This window comes from Sciurus vulgaris (assembly GCF_902686455.1).
Source record: "Sciurus vulgaris genome assembly, chromosome: 8".
Classification (NCBI taxonomy): domain Eukaryota; kingdom Metazoa; phylum Chordata; class Mammalia; order Rodentia; family Sciuridae; genus Sciurus; species Sciurus vulgaris.
In genome coordinates this window covers 41,273,951-41,295,915 of record NC_136468.1, presented here as the reverse complement: position 1 = coordinate 41,295,915, position 21,965 = coordinate 41,273,951, and the positions used below count along the sequence as shown (strand labels likewise).

Below are 21,965 nucleotides of genomic sequence, written 5' to 3'. Positions count from 1 at the left end.
CCCAATTCATTCCTTTCTTTTTATGCCACAGAATTTCTTGGTGTCCCTTTATAGATGCCACTTCATTTCTTCACAAGTGTTCTTTCTCTACCTGTAATTCTCTTTATAGCTTTTGTCCATTTTGTAAACTGTTTTGAAACTTGTGCTATATAGAAGTTTCCCTTCTGTCTCCTATGCAAGGCAAACGACCCCCCCGCTATTCTACATCTATATATGCTTCTGTTTTTCACAATAAGTTCCTTAGTCTAAAATCACCTATTCGTACTTAATAGGGAACTCCAGGAGGGACAGGTTCATGTGCTACTCATGTTTGCTCTCCTGCACCTGCTACAGAGTTTGCCATAAAATAGACACTAAACACCTGCCAGTTCTACTTAATTGAATCTGACTGTCACAAACTGAGAAAGGAAAAGGTCACCTAATTTCAACTATGGATAGAGTCTCCTGAAGTTGTTCAGTGTGTTGGCTCTGAATAAGTGGACTCCCCTAGAAAATTAAAATATTCTACCTAAGTCTGTTATCAGTAGTGCCTTAATGATGTTATCATTGATATAAACTATTTACAAGTTGTATGTTACATAACTGGTATGCATGGATATGATGACAGACTGATATTATTAGAAGAAACGTATTTCTTAGAAATTTGTGCAGGCACTGCAGTTTGTAGACATTATTCAGGCACCAGAGTGGCCAACACAGGAAGATGGTTAGACATAAATGGATCTTAAAATAAAAGCTCTAAGTTAATGGGAGGTAATTCAAGAACTTGTGTATTAAGAGTTTTTGTAAGAGTGGTTCTTGATGAACATAAAGTTAGCACAAAACTTTCTAAAACAAAATTTTAATATGCGTTTATGCAATTAGTATTTCAGTTCATAATTGCACTCATTTTTAAAAGTCACTACTATAAATATCACATATAGAACACATTTTAGGAGGTCTAACTTCCAAAATGCCAGATAAATTATGAAGAAGTCTTGTGTGTTAATTTAAACATACATGATTGCATTATTTGTGTATGCATAACTGTATTATGCATATGTGTATGTATGCACATGTATGTGTGTGAATATGCTTGAAATGGTTCATTATTGTTCTAATTCTATAAATTTACAAATGCTTCTTAAATTTTAGAGAATGTACAGATTAATGAGTATTAATGGGCATGAAACAGTTAAACGGCCATCGCTTTTCTAGGTGAGAAACAACACTTCAGTTTCATTTGGAAGATTTGAACTGTGAATTTTATATATATACGTGTGTGTGTATGATATTATAAATATGAACTATATGACACACAAATATATGTATAAGAATGTGTGCATATTTGTGTGTGTTTGTGTGTGTGTGTATGTGTGTGTGTATTGCATTTTAGGAGAGGAAGGTTCAGCATTAATTGTACACTCCCTACTCACAGCATCACACAATAGGAAAGTCTTGCCAAGAAAATTCTTAGGTATTTCCACACAAAGGAATTTTGGAATACACAGTCCCACTTGAAAAGTCACACCTCCAACATTTCCATCAAGGCAAAGATAAGCACAATCACAAGTAAAAATAAAACTCTAAGGAAGAATATCTCTGTGCTTAAAAAACTATACTTTGAACGAATTTACCAACAGTAAAGGCTGAGGGATCTGCAATAATGCTGTTGACTCTAACAGCAGGTAGAAGTCAGACCAATGTCAGATGTAGAAAGGCTTGAGATGCAACCCCAGATTCAAGCAGGAAGAATCAAAATGAATAAGGAAAGGCAGGGCACAGACTGTCCTAGTGAGAAGGCATTAGCAGTTCACACCAGGATCACACCCAAGCAAAAGTTATTATCTGCTGAATACTGACTTGTGCCAAAGTGCCATCTAAGTACTCTACAGAATTATCTCAAGTTATCTTAAAAAGGATCACAAATCTCTAATAATTAGAGAATTACAAACCAAAATTACTCTAAGATTTCATCTCACTCCTGGCAGAATGGCAATTCTCAAAAGTACAAGTAACAATAGGTGTTGGCGAGGATGTGGGAAAAAGGTACACCCATACATTGCTGGCGGGGTAGCAAATTGGTGTAGCCACTCTGGAAAGCAGTATGGAGATTCCTTAGAAAACCCACCATTTGACCCAGCTATCCCACTTCTCGGTTTATACCCAAAGGACTTAAAATCAGCATAATACAGTGAAACAGCCACATCAATGTTTATAGCAGCTCAAGTTACAATAGAAAACTATGGAACCAACCTAGGTATCCTTCAACAGGCGAATGATAAAAAAAAACATGGTGTGTGTGTGGTGTGTGTGTGTGTGTGTGTGTGTGTGTGTGTGTGTGTGTATACACTTATTCCATCGTGTATTACTCAGCTTTAAAGAAGAATGAAGTTATGGCATTTGCTGGTAAATGGATGGAGTTGGAGAACATCATGCTAAGTGATATAAGCCAAACCCAAATAACTAAAGGCTGAATGTTTTCTCTGATATGTGGATGCTAATTCACAATAAGGGGTGGATAGGAAAGAATAGAGTTACTTTAAGTAGAGGGGGGTGAAGGGAAGGGAAAGGGTATGGGGCTAGGAATGACAGTAGAGTGAAACAGACATTATTAACTCATGTACATATATGACTGCATGACTGGTATGATCCTACAATATGTACAATCAGAAAAATGAGAAATTATATTCCATTTATGTATGATTTATCAAAATGCATAAATGCATTCTACTGTCTTGTATAACTACTTAGGACAAATTAATTTTTTTTTTTTAAATTTGAGGACTAAGAACAGGAATCATGATGTCCAAAATAGGAATAAAACCATGAGCACTCTAACATTAAAAAAAAAAAAAAAGTGGTCATACCCAAGGTGTGGCTGAAACACACAGGCACACAGGAAAAGAGTTTAGAAGTTACATTCTTCACAAAGAACAAAATTAGGTCAAGATGTACATGTGTCTGGCTCAAATGTTTGTTACTGAACATTTCATTTTGTTATGCATACATATGCAAATGCACAGAAGTGTATATTGATTTAGGCACTTAGATATCAGTGTGCTTCCTTCATTCCAAGCTATGGATCCAATTCCTTGTGAAAATCTCACTGTCAGAGGAAAGTACTTGATACTGTAGACATCTGTGATGTTTACAATTGCACTCTCTGGTGTTGGAAGAGAAAATAAAACTAACCTTTAAATAATGTGACTCAAATAGCCACTATTTGTTCTGATGCCACTTTTAACAGGCACATGATATACCTGCAACCACATTCTTCTACAATACTCAGAATGTCCTGTTACAGCTGCTGCTATCACAGTGCAAGTAATTACTTGTTCCCGGATTGCACATTGAGAAAGCACTGCACAAGTAAAATTTATTTCCACTACACAATCAATGTCTCATACATTTGCTTGAGGATCTTAAGTTTCCATCAAGGTCTCTCTGTATTTCTAAGTAAACTATTTGGGTAGTGTGCTGTTTCTAACCTCTATGCACACGAAAGATCTGCCTCAGAGACACTGTTCACACACCAACATTCTGGGGGTGCTCAACACATTATGTCAATAAAGAAATCTCAGTAGCAAGTTGCCTGGACGACTTGGGTCCCACATCAATTTACCAGGACTTCAGCACAATGTACCTCCACAGTTTCCTAAAAGTACAGGAGAATATTTTCCCCATGGCTTTCTCTATGCAACAGCATAGAAAAGTAGACACACAGTTACATGATTTATTAACCAGATCAGGGTCAGTTAGAGATATGGCAGGTATGTGTTGTGCTGAGTGTGGAGCATCAGGAACTCTCATTTAATGCTGGTGGGGATGCAAAATGATACAGACACTTTGGAAGAGTTTGGCAACTTCAATTAAAAGCAAACACACTCTTGCTACATAATTCAATAGAATGTTCCTTGATATCTACCCAAATAAGTTGAAAATGTACATCCACACAAAAATGTGCACATTCAGTAACTGCCAACACTTGGGAGCAATCAAACCATCTTTCAATAGGTGAATGAATAAGTAGACCATAGAAAATCCATTCGAGCACTAAAAAGAAATGACACAGAAAAGGTAAACACTTATTGCTAAATAAAAGAAGTCAATCTGGAAAGGCTATAAATCATCTGATTCCAACAATGTGACACTGAGAAAACACATATGGCAAGAGTTAAAAGATCAGTGTTGCTAAGTATTTGGGGTAAGGAAGGGAGTGAAGGATGAATAGGTGAAGCACAGGGAATTTTTTACAGCAGTGAACTATCCTATATAATATTGTACTTGTGGATACATTACAGTCTTTATTTATCATGGTCTATAGAATGTATAATAGAGTGAACCCTAATATAAACCATGGAGGTTAATTAATAATGTATCAGTAATGGTTCATCAAATGTAACAAATATATCACACTAATGTGAGATTTTAATAATATAGGAAAATAGGAGGATAATGGGATAAATGAGAATGTAGTACTTCCTGCTTAATTTTCTATATTAGACTGTTCCAAAAAGCCTGTTAAAAACTAATTTAAAAGAATGCAGATCATTTTCCCATTTTCTCTTTTCTCACAAAGTTCCATTTTATCCACAAATTTTAGCAGTCATAGTTTCTCTTAACAGTCATGCAAAGTAACTCCTTCTGTGTGGATCATTCATCTCTGAAATCTTCTGTGACTTAAACTCCCCCAACATTACTCTACCACATGCGTCCTTTCAAAATTATTGTCTGTGTAAAGGAAGCTCAGTTTTGTTTTCTCCCCATCTGCCCTTGTTTCTTTTTCTGTAATATAACTGATACAATAATATGGAGCCAATATTTATGATTTCATATACTAAGCTGTATAAAATATCAGTTAGTCCAATACTTCTGAAAGATGCAACATATCCTTTTGATTGGGTCCAATTACACATCAGAAGCAATAAATAGTTGCTTTTCAGCATAATTGTCTCAAATACTGTCATTTTCTCCAATCTTCTCAAGATGCTTCTAATTGTTATATCACTTCCTCTAAATATAAACTTTCTTATTGCTTATGTACTTGAGAACTAAGTGCATTTTAAAAAATTGTCTTATCATCTTAATGCATTATTAATTGCTGGTGTGAAGATCTGATAAATAAATTTTTAAAGATCTCTACCTTATGACTCATGCCTTGAATTCACACTCCATGCTTTTCTTATGGCAGGGAAGATATGGTTTCTCAAATATTACTTCACCAATGTGCCTTTCATTAAAGATAATTTTTTGCTAATATCATGTGCTTTTATACTAATTATAATGAACCCTGTTTTATATATTCTCCAGACTAGGGGACAACACTGTCCAGTGTCACTGTTCTAATTCATATCAGAGTTTGAAGGCTTTTAGTTCCTTCTGAAAAGAACAATCCACAATCATACATCACCAATAACCTAATCCAAATGTCATCATCTCATCCCAATGCTATCAATTCTCTAGGTGACAATATGGGCAGAAGAAAATCTGGCTATGTGCCACCCCATGGCACTCTGAATCTTGGTCTTCATGGGACTTCTATTATTTTGTAAGCCAGGCAGCTACCTACAATTTGCCTGAGGAATCTGAGCTACCACACAGTTCCATTAAAAATATTAAAGCTTCACAAAACTACCTGATCGACTTTTTCAATGCAAGTAATCAATAAACTCTTAATGAATTCTGAGCAATAACTGTGTTATATATACAAAGAAGGGAAGAAGGACAAGACATAAATTGTAGTATTTTAAAACCTTATTTAAATAATTACCTAGGAAGTAAAACAAAACAATGCATAAAGCACAAACAATTCTATTGTGAAAGCCTATGATTTGGAAGTGATAGGTGACAGTATGAATTTCAAGAATGTGAAATTTCAGATTCTTGAGAAATTCCCTGGGACTCAATACAAAATGAAGCATAAAAAGTCCAATCTACATAACTAACTTCGAATTTGTTGCTCAAAATATTTTTATGATCCTTAGTAAATGCTGACTCATACCTATAAATGCCAAGCTAATAAAAAGACAGGCCTATAATAAAATAACTTCCCTTTCTAGGCTTGTTTTATATTTTCACTGTGTCCCTTAATTAGACAAAATAAATATGATGGACTAGTGGAATTATTGCAAAGTTTCATCAGTTTTAGATGAAGAAAAGATAGAGAATGGTAAGAGAGCTAACATTTTTTGAATGTCTACTATATTTGGGGTACTGTGCGGCATGCTTTCTATTTATTATCTGCTGTAACTTCCCAAGGACGCTTTTACTTCAGAACTTCTCTCATCTTTCCAAAGTGGAAAACAAGTCATGGAGTTTAAGTAACTTGACTAATCAGGTAGAAGCTAAATGTAAGCAGTGGTTTGTCTGATCTCACAGTCCATGTTCTTTCCAATTCTAAAATGCTGCATTCCTTATAATTTGTTGGAGTATCTACCACTTGTTTAACTATATCAACTTGTGATTTTTAGTGCATTTACTGAAAAAAAGAGAGAGAAAAATGCTTTACAGAACTATTGCACATTACTGGACTTGATCTGGAGTTATAAAATTACATTGTCATTGTATCATGTAACTGAATAACAGCAATAGTAAAAGTCATTATTTACCCAACTTCTAATATGTGTCAAACACTGTACTAGTACATTATATGTTACCAAATTTAATCCTAAGAAACCCCTACAGAATACATATTGGAGATGAAAGAACAATATCTGTAGAGAAGAAATAAATTAGTAGGACACATGGATAGAATATTTTTAATTCATATTATTCAGGATCAACTGACCTTGGTGCCTGCCCTGTATATATACTCTTGTCCATCCTCCTCCATCTAATGAGACAACTCAGTCGCATTGCACTGTGTTAGGATAATACCACTCTTATGTATGACTATCCGAAATGATAGCCTTTACTACTTTACTTCTCTCCTTTACTACTGAATGATTGGAAGAATTGAGAGGGATATTTTTCCTTACACATTACAGAATATTTTATATTTTGACTAATAAGACCTATTAATACAAGCACACAGTAGAAAAAGTAAAGGTTAATATTTGTTTTTATTTTAAATTGAAGAATGAAGGTATTATTTAATGCAATGAATTATGCAAAGAACACCATAACTGTCAATAATATTATCATCTTGCACAGAGTCAGCCGACTTCAAAATGTTAAATGTGGGAAATATTCTTCTACAGAGAGAACTCATACCTAACAAAAGCCCCACCACTTGAATTCTGAAAAATGGCTAGTATATTACATGTTTCTTAGATTTCAATGTAACTTCATTATTATAAATATATACTCAATTATTTTATTAAGACATTTAAAAAATAATACCTCCATGAGATATTGATAAAAGTTTGATGCATTCAATATTTTCTGTCTAACTCATGCTAAGTCAATCACACTTTGCTCATTTTGGAATTTCTAAGTGGATATAATTGTAATTATTATGAAAATATTCTCATATGGTAGAATAATAAAAATTACCAAACTCTCTACTATTTAGCATTTATGGTAGTTATTCATCTTTCATAATGTTAAGCACTTTACTTTTGTATATATGAAATATGTTTTCTAATTATTCAAAGACAAGTTGCCTTTCAAATGACAATGACATAAAACTTAAAAATTTTAATTTTGTATTTCAAAAATATTTCCAATACCTCAAATTCTGAGGTTTTCTCTAATATAAAACAATAAAATGTAGTCAAGAGACTTAAATGTACATATTTATTGAACTTATTTATTACTCTATCTTTTCAATTTTGTTGTTATCAAATGAGTTTATATGTCTACCACTCTACCTATAATACTCTTTCCCAAAGCACTGTTTTCCTATCAATTTCTCATCTTTCTTAATATTTTCTGAAATATTTTATAATCTATTTCCTAGCCTTTCTGAACTTTTCTAGTTTTTGCCACTGACCCTTTCATAAAACACCTCTTCCATTTAGTGCCTACAGACATTTTCCTGAAAACTTTCTCAGTCACTTTCATTAGTTTCTCTCCTTAGGTGACCCTTAAAATCTCAATATTCTTTGTTTTAATTCTTTTTTTTTTTTTTTTTTTTTTTGGTACTAGGGATTGAATCCAGGGCTTGGTGCATGCTGGGTAAGGGCTCTACCACTGAGCTACATCCCCAGGCCCTTAAAATCTCAATATTTTTTGTGAAATGTCCTGGTTTCCCAGTATTTTCCCACTATCCACTTGTCAGTATTTTCTTCTTTTAATGAACTCCTCACTCCCATGGCTTGAATTACCATGTAGTTATTGAGTCTCAAGCTTATACCTTTGGCATAACTCTTTCTCTTAATCACTCATTTACTAATATTCCCATTAGATAGATTCATCTGAATAGGTCATTGCTACCTCAAGTTCAAAATTTCTGATTAAATTTATATTCTTCCTCCCAATTGTGTTAGTCAGCTTTCATATTCTCTGACCAGACTAATCGACAATACCAACTTAGTGAAGGGAAAGTTTATTTTGGATCATAGTCTCAGAGGTTCAGTCCCTGGTTGAATCTATTGCTCTAGGCCCAAGATGAGATAGGACTTCATGGTAGAAGGGGATGAAAGAGGAGCACAACTCCCATTGTGGTAGTCAGGAAAGGGTCACAGGTAAGATAAATGCTTCCAGGTCATGCCCCTAGTGACCCACCCACTCCAGTGACACTCTAACTGTCCAAAGTTACCACCTCGCCCATTCAAACTAGAATTGATTGATTAGGTTACAGCTCTCACGATCCAATCATTACTTCTCCAAATATTCCTGCATTAATACAGGAGCATTTGGGGGACATCTTATGTTCAAACCATACCACCAACCCTAAGAAATATGCCCTTTCTCCTTTCATAGCTCTTCTACCTCAACTAGTGGGTGCAGGCATAATGGAGACCTTGATGGCATTTTGTTTCCACTCTTCTTTGAGGGCTCTCTATTTCCTGTACCCTAAATCTAAGGTAGTACTTCTTCAATGTAATGTTAAGTCATCCTCCACTCTTTCTCTCCATAACTTCTATGGTACTAATGCTCTTCCCCTTTCTCTCTTGGTTACTAACCTCACTGGTCACCCAGCTTCTAGATTCACCTCTCTCCATTCTAAGCAAACAGTGTATCAGTTGCCTCCTCAAAGTTTACAATGGCTTTCATCTACTTATAAATAAAACTTCCACATAGTTTTCTTTCAATCTAACCCCAATTCAGTTCATGGTTGTTAAATCTTTTCATTCTTACTAAACCTCCTGGCATAAACTGTCAAATGCCACTGCTTCTAAGATGTAGCAATGCTGTCATCTTTTTCATTTTTATTTTCTCTCTTCCCTCTGCCTTCCACTCCTACCTCAGTAAAAATTCAAGTCATTCTTCAAGATCAAGATCAAATATTAAAACTTCAAAACATTTCATATCTCATTTATCCACTACATAACCTCTCTATTCTCATAATGTTCCATTCATGAGCATAGTATGCCATGTTGCAATTGTATATTCACACTAGTGTTTAAGTTTCTCACTGACAGGTATCCTGTCCCAGCTCTTCAACCAGTGTGACCTCCAATTCAATGATCTCACCATTAATGTGGTTCCCTGTGAACTTCTATAAGAAGGTCAAGCTAACCTCACTGGAACAGACATCCTGAACTGTCTCCCCTATCTCTACCAGTTCCCATTCTGCCTTTTTCTTTTTGTTTATGTTAAACTTACCTGGGTCTTTATTTTGATCAAGTGATAAACATATATGATTCTGTCACCTCTGTTTTCATTCATAATGTATTTCTTTCCCTTAAATACTTTCTAGGTCTTCTAAGAACTACTTTCAGCTCCTTTATAGATATAGTGATGTCTCCTTTCCCACTGGGAAAAAAGTGAAGTGGTCCTTATTTTGCTCTCCAGTTTATTCACCGTTCCCCCCACCACATCAAACCAAGGATCCCCACTGAAGAGGCGGCATTATCATCCTCATCATACTAGCTTAGATTTTTCACATACGGTTTACAAAATTTCTCTGTCCCACAACACACTCATTTGATTTTCACAACATTGGGGAGAGTGAGTTAAAAGAAGGTTTTAACACATTTATATGCAGCTGAGAAAACTAAGGGTCAAAAGTTAACTGAACTGCCAACACCCCTATAGCTGTTGGGAGCTGGAACTGGCACTCAAATCAAGGTCTCCATCTCCTTGCTCCTGAGAGCTTTCCTCTATTTTAAGCTGTTTATTGGCTTGTGTTCCCACCATGACATTTATGTTGACATATATTGGCAACTCAGACCTGTACAGTGAATGTTGTCTAGGCTCTCTCAATCTGAATTAGTGCTTGACTCTTGTAACTTTGATGGTACACATTTTAACCAGGCAAGTACAGTTTTGTCCAACACTTACTTACCTTAGAAACCCTTACCAGTCTTCCAGATAATACCACTTAATAGTAAATCATAGTTTGATTAATGTTTGTCATTGAGAATGAGTTTTTGAAAAGTAAAGCCATGGCTTTAGCTACAGAATAACTTCAACTCTTCGTTTTAAATAGAAATAAACTAATTTGATTTCTTTTGCATTCGTTAATCAACCAATCTTTAAAGTGTTAGCAAGAATCATTTTGATTCTTCAAATATGTGTGAGTAGCTTTACAATATTTCATGGCAAACTCTGTGCTTTGGCTTTAAATAAATTTCCGATTAATCTAAGTTGCTGAATAGATGTAACTTCTTTAAAAATTCTGGATATCAGTGCAATTAATCTGTCCCTTCAGCAGGGCAGTAGAGATGGGCTGAAGCCAGAAAAGAGACCACTAACTTGTTTCCAATCCCATGGTGAATATTGACTTCCCCTTTCACAGCATCCCTCTCAGTGTTTAAGGCTTGCGTTGCAACTCTTAAAATATCCCCAGCCCTAAGCAACAGGAATAATCCTTTCCCTTTTGCTTTCTTTCTCAGGTTGGCTGAAGAGCTCTCAGTGTCCTTTAATGGACAGTGAAAGCAAGCCCGCAGGAGAGGGGATGGTCATTCCTCACTTGGTATTGTTTTCCTGCATGTCAGGGCTTCACCCTGACTTTTGAACACCTCTACGGAGGTCCTGAGAGGCAGTTAGCTACTGCTTTTGTTAGTGGTTTGAAAAACAAAGCATTCTCAAGAAAGGAAAAGTTTATAAACAAACAGCCTAATTATACACTTTAAAAATCATGTTAATTCACTCATTACAAATGAGCTACACACAATGTGCGCGGTGAGTGCCTTGGAGCCCCTTTGCCTTTAACTGTTAGAACTGCCCTCACTTGGCTTGTTTCGGAGTGTCCCAAATATCACAAAGCTACACTTAAAATCAACTCTATATCCACACATTTTGCCGCACTAAAGCATCCTGTTCGCCTGAAGATAGAATATAGACTAGGGCTAAACTGCTTGTTTTTTGCTAGAAATATTGGTTTGAAACTCCTAACAGAATGAGAATCCAAAGGTTAAAAATATTGCACTTCATCATGAAAGTGCAGCGTTGCCCTCATTAACTGTAGAACTGCGAGAGAAATATCATTCCAATGACTCACTGTTGCCTCTTAGTTGTTATGTTGTTCTTTTCCTAAGAGCATCGGACATGACCTAATTTGCTTGCAGGAATCATACTTTTTACCTTACAATCCCAGCACAGTCTGGCCATCTAGGAGCACCAGGGTCCCTTCAGGAGCCCAGCAGCTACGTATTGTGGACCCAGATGTGAAGATGGAAGTAAGGGGCAACTCCGTACCACTTACCAGTCTTCCACAGATAGAGGGTGGGCGCCTCCGCCTCGCCCTGCGCCGCAGCCCCGCAGGCGCCGGGGCACAGCAGCAGCAGGAGCAGTGGCAGCGGCGGTAGCAGCTGCAGGACGCCCCGGCGTGGTTCCGCAGCGCCCCGGCTCCCGGACACCGAGCGCCTCTCTTGCAGCCCCATGCTGCCCGCAGCCGCTCCAGGGTCCGGATTCGCAGCACGTTTGTTCGGCAGGGAATTTTTTCTTTCCTTTCGGAACGTCTTCCCAAGGAGTACAGAAAGCAAAGCTCTTTCCGCTATTGTTCGCTTCAGATGAAAAGGAGGGAAAGAGCATCTAACACCAGGGAACAATAGCGTCCGTGGTGGCCGTGGACACAGCCGCCGCCACCGCCGCTGGCGGGGATGCTGCCGCCGCTGCCATTCCGTACAGAGTGGCAGGTCCTAGCAGCGAGGGAGGCAGCCGTCCGCAGGGGGGCCCAGCTGACTGAGCAGGTCCGTGAGGTCTGGGAGGCAGCGCAGCCCCCGCCGCCAGCTGGAGAGAGAGGAGGGGGGCGTGAGCCGAAAGGAGCGAGAGGGGGCTGGAGGCAGGGGGAGGTGAGAGCGCGAGGGCGAGAAGGGGAGCCAGGAAGGCGAGAGCCGGCTGCCAGGCAGCACCCAGCCCGGGCATACCCGCCCAGAGAACTCCAGTGCACATGGTGCGATGAAATATGTTTGGAAGGATACACCAATAAAAAGAATCATCACCCGGCAGGCTTCAGAATGACGAATAACTGCCATTGAAATTCATCGTCACCCAGAGTCAAATGCTAGATCTAGTGGCGTGTTATTCTTAGTGCCTGTTTACACAAAGCATCGAGGTTGATAATGTATTTTTAAGGCATGGCTTCTAAATTACTTTATGTGAGAAACACTCTTTATGATCAGATATGGAAAACACAACTACTACTTGCTGTCAAAAATGCACTTAAACTCTTTCTTAAATGTTGTTTTTAACTTAAAGTAATCCATTCTCCCTTTAAAACTGAATTCATACCTAAGAAGCATGCACAATGCTAAGTAATGCCATGAATAAAATTTCACAAAAACTAATCATAAAATTATATTTCAGGTATGAAGTAAAGTACTCTCTCTGTTAAAAATTCCATACTTCTAAGTATCCAGATAGTTGTGAATGAAATAATAGGGCTAATGAGTCAGTAACATTGTGTGGCTATCTCTTAACTAGTGAATTCTTAAAATTCTGACGGAAATTTCTCTTAATACTTAGTGTAGAAAAACTCTTCATTATCTAAGTTAGGAACCACATGGTTTTGTGTCTTTTGTTCTTTGTGTTTTCACCTTTTTATATCAGTACCAATAGAAGAATGGGTGAAGTCAAATTATGCTTTACACTTTCTCCCTTTCCCACAATAATAATTGTTTATTATTAATTCATTTCCTAGTAAACCTAATATCAAGGCACTTAGTCAATAAAAAATTCAGCAAACATAAAGCCAAAGAAAACTTCTCATCCGGTTAGAAATTTTCTGCCAAATAAAATAAAAATTTTAAAGCAGGAAAACTATTTGGAGTAAATTCATAAAGACAGAGCAAGACAGAGCAACCCAGGGGTTTAAAATGAGGAAGCTACTGTGTCTGAAAGAGGAAACCTTGCATCAGGCTCCCTGGGGACACTTGTCATTTTGTGGAGCTTTCCAGACACAGCCCTCTGCATGCATTAGATTAAAAGCAGGTTTGATCAAATAATTCCCAGGTCCTGCCTGTTTAAGTATTCTGACATCAGAGGAAATTAGCTACGTGGAAGGTTGCAAATTTGGTCTTTGTTTACTTTTCACTCTGTTAGGCCTCTAAGAGGGAATTAAAAGCTCAGAGAGTCCTAGCTCTGTGTCTGTGATTAGGAGAGATAAACTAGTGTCGATTACTATTTCTTCACTGGTGAAAAATAGAAAACAATCAAAAGATTATAGGTTGATAAGGGATACAAAGGAAGACTGATCCTACCTAATATGCGGCTCCCGGAAGGAGTGCTTCTTAAAACAGTTACACCACAGAGAAAAGTGAGACTGCTATTGCTTCCTGGGTTCTGCCCCGTCGAGGAAAACTCTATACAAAACCACTCCACAAGAAGCATTTTCCTACTCTGTTTATATTTCTCAGGTACTGTTCATGCCTTAAACCCTGGGACCCTCTTACTTTTGCACAGGGAGAATGCATAGTGGAGGTACATTGTTAATAGCAGCCATCCTAAGAATTCTTGGGAAGCCCAAACCTATTCACCATATGGAAATTCATTATATAACACAGGACAGGAAATGTAAGAAGTCAAGTTAGTACATTTTCATGTGCAGATAGTTACCCAGCCCTTCACAAAGCCATCAGATGTCATTCTCAATAGCTTAATGTGAAAAGAAAATTCAAGATTCTGATCTTTGTGGCATCCATCCCTGAAAGTATTTGTATATGGACCAAGGACAGCTTCTAAGTCAACATTTCTTGCCATTTAAAATACACAACTAGGATGACATGTCCTATAGTCGTGTTTGAAAATAGCCAACAATTGGACTCCTTAATTTCAGCATATACAAAGATTAGGGAACACACACACACACACACACACACACACACACACACACATCACTTATTAGCATTGAAGACACCCCTGAATTATGTTACAGAACTAAGTCATACAAACATTTGTCTCCACCACTGCCCCATATCTGTTCATAACAATGTCATTACTGCACTTGAGGACAAAAAAGTATGGGTCTCTAAGGAGACAAAAGTGATATATAAATATATATGTTCAGATTCATGTTCCTTTGTGAAAGTAATACTGTCCAGTTGGATAAATCCTATCAATAAAACTGATAGATTGCAAGAGATAGCAAGATATAGCGATTTTTTTCTAGAATATGATATAAATAATACACAAATGTTTAATGACATGATGTCAAAATTGAGTCATGAGAAGTCTCAAGGATGCAGATTAAATTGACCATCTGTACAGCTTGCCATGAATTAAGTCATTCATCGTTTTTCATGAAGAACTGTTCAAGTATTAATGAGCCAGCACTGTAAAAGTTTTCCAAACCAATGGATGACAAATGCAAAGCATATTCTTTTAATGTTTAGAAATAAGACAATATTGAACCTATATCTTCTTATGTGATGTCTTTAATCAGCCTTTGTTATTTTTGCTATTATTTCTAAATTCCACAGAATGAGGGTATATACATACCTATACATGTTTTCTCTTTTAGTAAAATATAAGCATGAAAACACACTTCATGACCCTAAGACATGGGGAAAGTGACTTTCTGTGATTAGTATCAGTATTTGAAATCAATTATAAAAAATTCAGTTACTTGACAGAAAGAGAATCAATTATTAATGTCATTTTTTTATAAATATAATAAATGATGTAATGTAAATAAAATTATTTATTGATAGAATATTGCATAGGGAAGTACATAATATCTATTTTGGAATAAAATTTTAAAATGAATTTCTCCAAATAGCTGTATCTTTCATCCACAGGGGGGAAAAATAACACCCAAAGGAATTCTACTTGTACATCCTCTAGGTGTCATACTTGACTAAGATTTAAGTTTAACAGAATTTATTTTAGGCTTATTTCTATGCCCCTCTTCCCTGCCACACCCATCAAATTGTTAAAAGATAAAGCATTTTCACTTTTGATCTTTGTAGTAAGTAGCCATAGATTTCACTTTTTTTTCTAACTATGACTCTGATATTCATCCTCTCTCTTCCTTCTAGTACATTTTTTATTTATACTTATCTGTTGGTGGGTTGACTGGTTCGCAGATTTGCAATTTTGCATGGTTGAGAGGAGCACAGACTCTAAATTTCATATCAATTTACAGAAAATTAACCTCGGGGTTCCTCCATTTTATTAACAAGTGACTTGTTAAACAATATCTCCTGAAAGTAGTTGGACCCTTGCTTTGTGCATCAGGTGAAAACTTAAAATATTTTAGTTCAGATCCTACAGAGCTTGTGAATGGATCATTCACTGTAGGCCTTACAGCGGTAAAACTGCTTACAAAATTCACCAGTGGTGACATGGGAAAATGTTTCCAGAGAGAACACTGTGGCCCAAGGCAATGATTTGGGGGCTTGAGAACTACAGAAGAACATGTACAAGGGCAACAAAACTGACTAGTTATCACTAGTTGTATTGATGTCTATAGAGAGATAATGTAAAAGGTCTTGGCCATAAACAAATAATTGAAATATGAAAATGAAATATGAGGAGTGGAAGTTCTCTTTGGTATCTAAAAAATCCACTTGTCTTCTATAGTGGTGGAGCAGAAAATCCTGAAGACCAAACTGAAAACTTGATAGTAGATAACTTCAAAGATAACTGAATGATCAACCAAGGCACGACTGTTAAGCTAAGATCAGGGTCCTACTGGGAAAAACCAGGGACCTGAGATATGGGACAAGTTCATCTGAGTTGATGCCCCAAAGGTTTGGCTCACAGGATCCTCTAAACTCTCAAAGCTTCAGCAGTGGTCCATCCATCTCTATTAAGAGCTGGCACATCCCTGGAAGGCCAAACTCAGGACCAATCCTGGTGTCCTCTTGTGGATTACAAACTGATGGTTAAGTTTCAGTATGAAGCTGCTAAGGACTTGCTGAGCCTGATAAGAGGGCAAAAAGACTACATAGCAAGGAGCCCCAAGAATCAGCCAGGACATACTGGTGAAGGCCAGAAGAGAATTCATAGGGGCTAGATTTTGCAATTATTTGATTAAAGGGATCAGAACATAAAACAAATTATAATATGAAGTAATACCTCAGTGTGTATGTTTCTCTTTCTGATGCTGTGGATCAAACCTAGGGCCACATACCTGCTGAGCAAGCATTCTCCCACTGAGTTACCCCCAAGACCCCATTGTGGCTTCAATGTGCATCTCCCTGTTGATTAGTGAGGTCAACTACCTTTTCATAAGTCTGTTGATTATTTTATGTTGTATGTCCTTTTGAGAACGATTTCTATTCTGTTCCTTTGCTCATTTTTAAGTTACTTGTTTTTATTTTTGCTATTATGTTTCTATTATGTTTCTTATATATAGTTGCATTTTAATTCCTTATCAGATTATAGGTTTCTTATCACAAAATGTGTAATTTGAATTTTCTCCCTCTTTCTCTTTGTTAGTGTGGCTAAGGGTTTATCAATTTTGTTTATTTTTTCAAAGAACCAACTCTTTATTTTGTTAACTTTTCCAATTGTTTCTTTTGTTTCAATTTCATTGATTTCGGCTCTGATTTTAACTATTTCCTGTCTTCTACTACTTTTGGTGTTGGTCTGCTCTTCTTTTTCTAGGGCTTTGAGCTGTAATGTTAAGTCGTTTATTTGTTGATTTCTACTTCTTTTGTTGAATGTGCCCCATGAAATAAATCTTCCTCTAAGTACTGCTTTCATAGTGTCCCAGAGATTTTGATATGATGTGTCTTTGTTCTCATTTACTTCTAAGAATTTTTTTAATTTCCCTCCTGATGTCTTCTGTTATCCATTCATCGTATAATAGTGTATTATTTAATCTCCAAGTATTGGAGAAGTTTCTGTTTTTTATTCTGTCATTTATTTCTAATTTCAGTCCATTATGATCTGATAGAGTACAAGGTAGTATCTCTATCTTCTTGTATTTGCTAACAGTAGCTTCGTGGCATAAGACATGGTCTATTTTAGAGAAAGATCCATGTGCTGCTGAGAAGAAAATGTATTCGTTCTTTGTTGGATGGTATATTCTATATAAGTCGGTTAAGTCTAAATTGTTGATTGTGTTATTGAGATCTATGGTTTCTTTATTCAATTTTTGTTTAGATGATCTATCCAGTGGTGAGAGAGGTGTGTTAAAATCACCTAGTATTATTGTGTTGTGGTCTATTTGATTTCTGGAATTGACAAGGATTTGTTTGACATACATGGATGAGCCAATGTTCGGGACATAGATATTTATGATTGTTATGTCTTGCTGATTTATGCTTCCCTTAAGCAGTATGTAATGTCCTTCTTTATCCCTTCTGACTAGTTTTGGCTTGAAGTCCACATTATCGGAAATGAGGATGGATACTCCAGCTTTTTTGCTGTGTCCATGTGCATGGTATGTTTTTTCCCATCCTTTCACCTTTAGTCTATGGGTATCTCTTTCTATGAGATGAGTCTCTTGCAGGCAGCATATTGTTGGATTTTTCTTTTTAATTCAATCTACCAGTCTATGTCTTTTGATTGATGAGTTCAGGCCATTAACATTCAGGGTTAATATTGTGATATGATTTGTATTCCTAGTCATTGGACTCATTTTTGTTTTTTGACATGATTTGGTTTCTCCTTTATTTGGCTATTCCTTTAGGCTAGTTCCTCCTGTTGCTGATTTACATCGTTGTTTTTCATCTCTTCCTCATGGAATATTTTGCTGAGAATGTTCTGTAATGCTGCTTTTCTTTTTGCAAATTCCTTTAGCTTTTGTTTATCATGGAAGGCTCTTTTCTCATTGTCAAATCTGAAAGTAAGTTTTGCTGGGTATAAAATTCTTGGTTGGCATCCATTTTCTTTCAGGGCTTGGTAAATGTTGTTCCAGGCCCTTCTAGCTTTTAGGGTCTGGACTGAAAAATCTGCTGATATTCTTATTGGTTTCCCCTTGAATGTAATCTGATTCTTTTCTCTTGCGGCCTTTAAAATTCTGTCTTTATTTTGAATGTTAGGTATTTTCATAATAATGTGCCTTGGTGTAGGTCTGTTGTAATTTTGTATATTTGGAGTCCTATAAGCCTCTTGTACTTGGATTTCCATTTCATTCTTCAGATTTGGGAAATTTTCTGATATTATTTCATTGAATAGATTGTTCATTCCTTTGGTTTGTTTCTCTAAGCCTTCCTCAATCCCAATAATTCTTAAATTTGGCCTCTTCATGATATCCCATAATTCTTGTAGATTCTGTTCATGATTTCTTACCATCTTTTCTGTTTGGTCAACCTTGTTTTCAAGATTAAATATTTTTTCTTCAATATCTGAGGTTCTGTCTTCCAGGTGATCTATCCTATTCGTTATGCCTTCTATGGAGTTTTTAACTTGGTTTATTGTTTCCTTCATTTCAAGGATTTCTGTTTGTTTGTTTGTTTGTTTCAGTATCTCTCTTTATTGAAATGCTCTTTTGCTTCCCGTATTTGCACTTTTAACTGTTGATTGGTGCATTCATTTAATGCTTGCATTTGTTCTTTCATCTCCTCGTTTGCTTCCCTGATTGTTTTAATTATGTACATTCTGAACTCCCTTTCTGACATTTCTTCTGCTGTGCTGTCATTGGGTTTTATTGATATAGTATCTAGGTTTATTTCGGACATTTTCTTCCCTTGTTTTCTCATATTGGTCAGATGTCAGTGGGACTCTGTGATATTGTAGATTTCCTCTATTGGCTTATAGTGTCCCTGTAGATTTCCAGTGTATCACCTACCAGCCTTCAGTAGCCTGAAGTCTTGGATTAACTTGATAATGTAGTACTTCCGAAGAACGGTGCCCCTAGCCCGCTACTGGTTCTAGGGAGAGAGACCTGGAGAGGTCTGTTGCTGCCCAGCCCTTGTCCCAGAGGCTGCTTGCAGGTTGGAGGTTTCCACTGGCTTGGGGACTTGTAGCTGGCTCTGTGTAGACAGGCTCTCACTGGGCGGTCTGCCCCAAGAAGCTAGTCTAGAGAGGCGCTTCCCGCCGGAGAGGGCTGTGCTGCTTGGGGAAGTCCCTGGCGCCCTGTGCTGGTCTCTGAAGCAACCTGTAGGCGGGCCGGAGCTGGCAGCGGGGCCTTCAATGATACTTTTAACCATAAATGAATGTTGCACTTTGTCAAATATTTTTACATATTTTAGATGATCTGTGTTTTATATTTCATTTAGGTAATGTAGTATATGACATTGAATGATTTGCAGATATTGAACAAACTTTGCCTCCAGAGATAAATTCCATTATTGTCATGGTGTATAATCTTTGTTGATGTGTTACATTTGGTTTGCTAGTATTTTATTGAGGATATTGCATCTATGTTCATCAAGGATATTGACCTACAGTTTTCTTTCTTGTGATATCTTTATCACAAAGTGTCTAGCCTCATAAAATGAGGTTGGAAGTGTTATTTCCATTTTTCAAAAGAGTTTAAGAATTAGTATTGATAATTGTTTTAATGCGTTATTAGTATGCTCAGGCTTTCTAGGTTTTCTAGAGTCAGTCTTGGAATGCATATTTCTAGGAATTTAATCATTTTTTCCCTACCTATCATATTTGACATATAATTATTAATAATAGTCCCTTATAGAGCCCAGCACCCAGTAACTCAGGAGGTTGAGGCGGGAGGATAACAAGTTTAAAGCCAGACTCAACAACTTAGTAAGGCCCTAAGCAATTTAGTGAGAATTAGTTTCAAAATAAAAAATAAAAAAGGTCTGGGGATGTGGTTCAGTGGTTAAGTGCCCCTGGTTTCAATCCCCAGCAACCATGAAAATATAAATATTCCCTTATAATCATCTTTGAGGCATTCATTGTGATATCTCCTTGTTCATTTCTGATTTTATTTGAACTTTTTTTTTTCTTCACCTAGCCAAGGTTTCTCAATTTTGTTTACTTTTTCAAAAAAACAACTCAGTTTTGGTGGTTTTTGTACTCTCTACTTGATTTATGTCTGATTTTTATTACTTTCTTTTCCTTCTATCTTTGGGTTCTTCTTTCTCTTTTCCTCCTCCTCCTTCTCTTACTTTCCCTTGAAGTATAAAGTTGGGTTATTTTCTCTTCTTTCATTCCTGATTTTGAAAATTCATCTTTATTGCTTATTCAGTCTAACTAAGGGTTTTTCTCTTTTAAAGACTTTTCACAGAACAAATTTTTGGTTTGATTTTACTCATTGATTATTCCTTTATTCCATTGACTCACACTCTAATTTTTTCTTTTTTTTATGCTTTTGCTGGGGTGGTTAGTTTGCTCTCCTTAGTTCCTTAAGATAGAATCTTAAGTTACTGATTAATTTAACACTTTTGTTTTTCATATAGACTTTAAAATTGTAAATTTCACCCTTATTACTACTTATTTGCATTACATATATTTTCATCTTTTCATTTAATTATATTTTTATTTCCTTTGATTTATTTTTTTAACCTTGATTTATTTTTAATAACATTTTTAAAAGTTATACAGAAAATTGTATTTTGGGGATGACATGTTTTTTTCATACATGTAAATATTGTAGAATGTTCAAATCCATTATGATTTATTTTTAATCCATGGGATATTTTTAAATGTATTATTTAATTTCAAAATATTTTCAGGTTTGCGGGAACTAATTTTTGTGTGGAAGTCTAATTCACGTTATAAGACGATACACTTTGCACAGTTTTAATTTGTTTACATTTATGGGCTGGGTCACAAACAAGACCTATATTAGAATGTGTTTAATAGGCACTTAAAAGGAAAACATTCTTTAGGCATTCAGTGGATGATATATAAAGACTGAATTGCTTAAATATTTTGTATTTTGGCTGATATTTTAAATGTTTTGTCAATTATTGAGAGTGAGTTATGAAGGCATATTTAGTTCTGTTCATTCTTGTGTCATGTACGTATTCCGGAGCTCTGCTGCTGCAGTGTATACACATACATTATCATATACTCCTGACATATGGCTCTTCTTTAGCAAAGACTCATTGTCTCTATTAATTTTTTCTTGTCATGAAGCTCACTTTTTCTGATCGCACAGCTTCTCCCATGCTCTTTTGGTTACTATTTGCTTGGATATTATTTTTACATCCTTTCAAGTTACTTATGTATTTGAACCTAAGTTATTTCTGTTATAGATAGCATATAGCTAAGTTTGGCATTTTGTCAAGTTCATCAATCTATGCCTTTGGATTATAGATTTTTGTTCATTCGCATTTAATTATTAGTTAGATTTATATGTTATTTTGCTGCTTTACAGGCCTCATATCAATTTAAATTATAATTTTACTGAAATATAATTTATATATCATAAGAGAAACTCATTAGGTCTGACAATGTAGCTCAGCGGCACTGTGCTTTCCTAGCAGCATTCATTTCAGATCATTCAATCCCCAGCACTGCAAAAAAAAAAAAAAAAAGTAAACAATAAAACTCATTAAAAGTACATAATTGCTGCATATGGTGGTGGCACATGACTCAGGAGGCAGAGGTAGGAAGATCACAAGTTCCAAGAC

At 36.2% G+C, this 21,965-nt stretch overlaps 1 protein-coding gene across 1 annotated transcript in view; it reads right to left on the bottom strand.

Moving 5' to 3' along the window:
* Window positions 1-15,105, bottom strand: part of THSD7A (thrombospondin type 1 domain containing 7A) — a 398,818-nt gene extending 383,713 nt beyond the window's left edge. The window contains exon 1 of the mRNA XM_079152060.1: window positions 11,738-15,105. Within this exon, the coding sequence (XP_079008186.1) occupies window positions 11,738-11,915 (178 nt within the window). The 5' untranslated portion in view covers window positions 11,916-15,105. The remainder of the gene's footprint in view (window positions 1-11,737) is intronic.
* Between the last annotated feature and the right edge of the window lie 6,860 nt (window positions 15,106-21,965).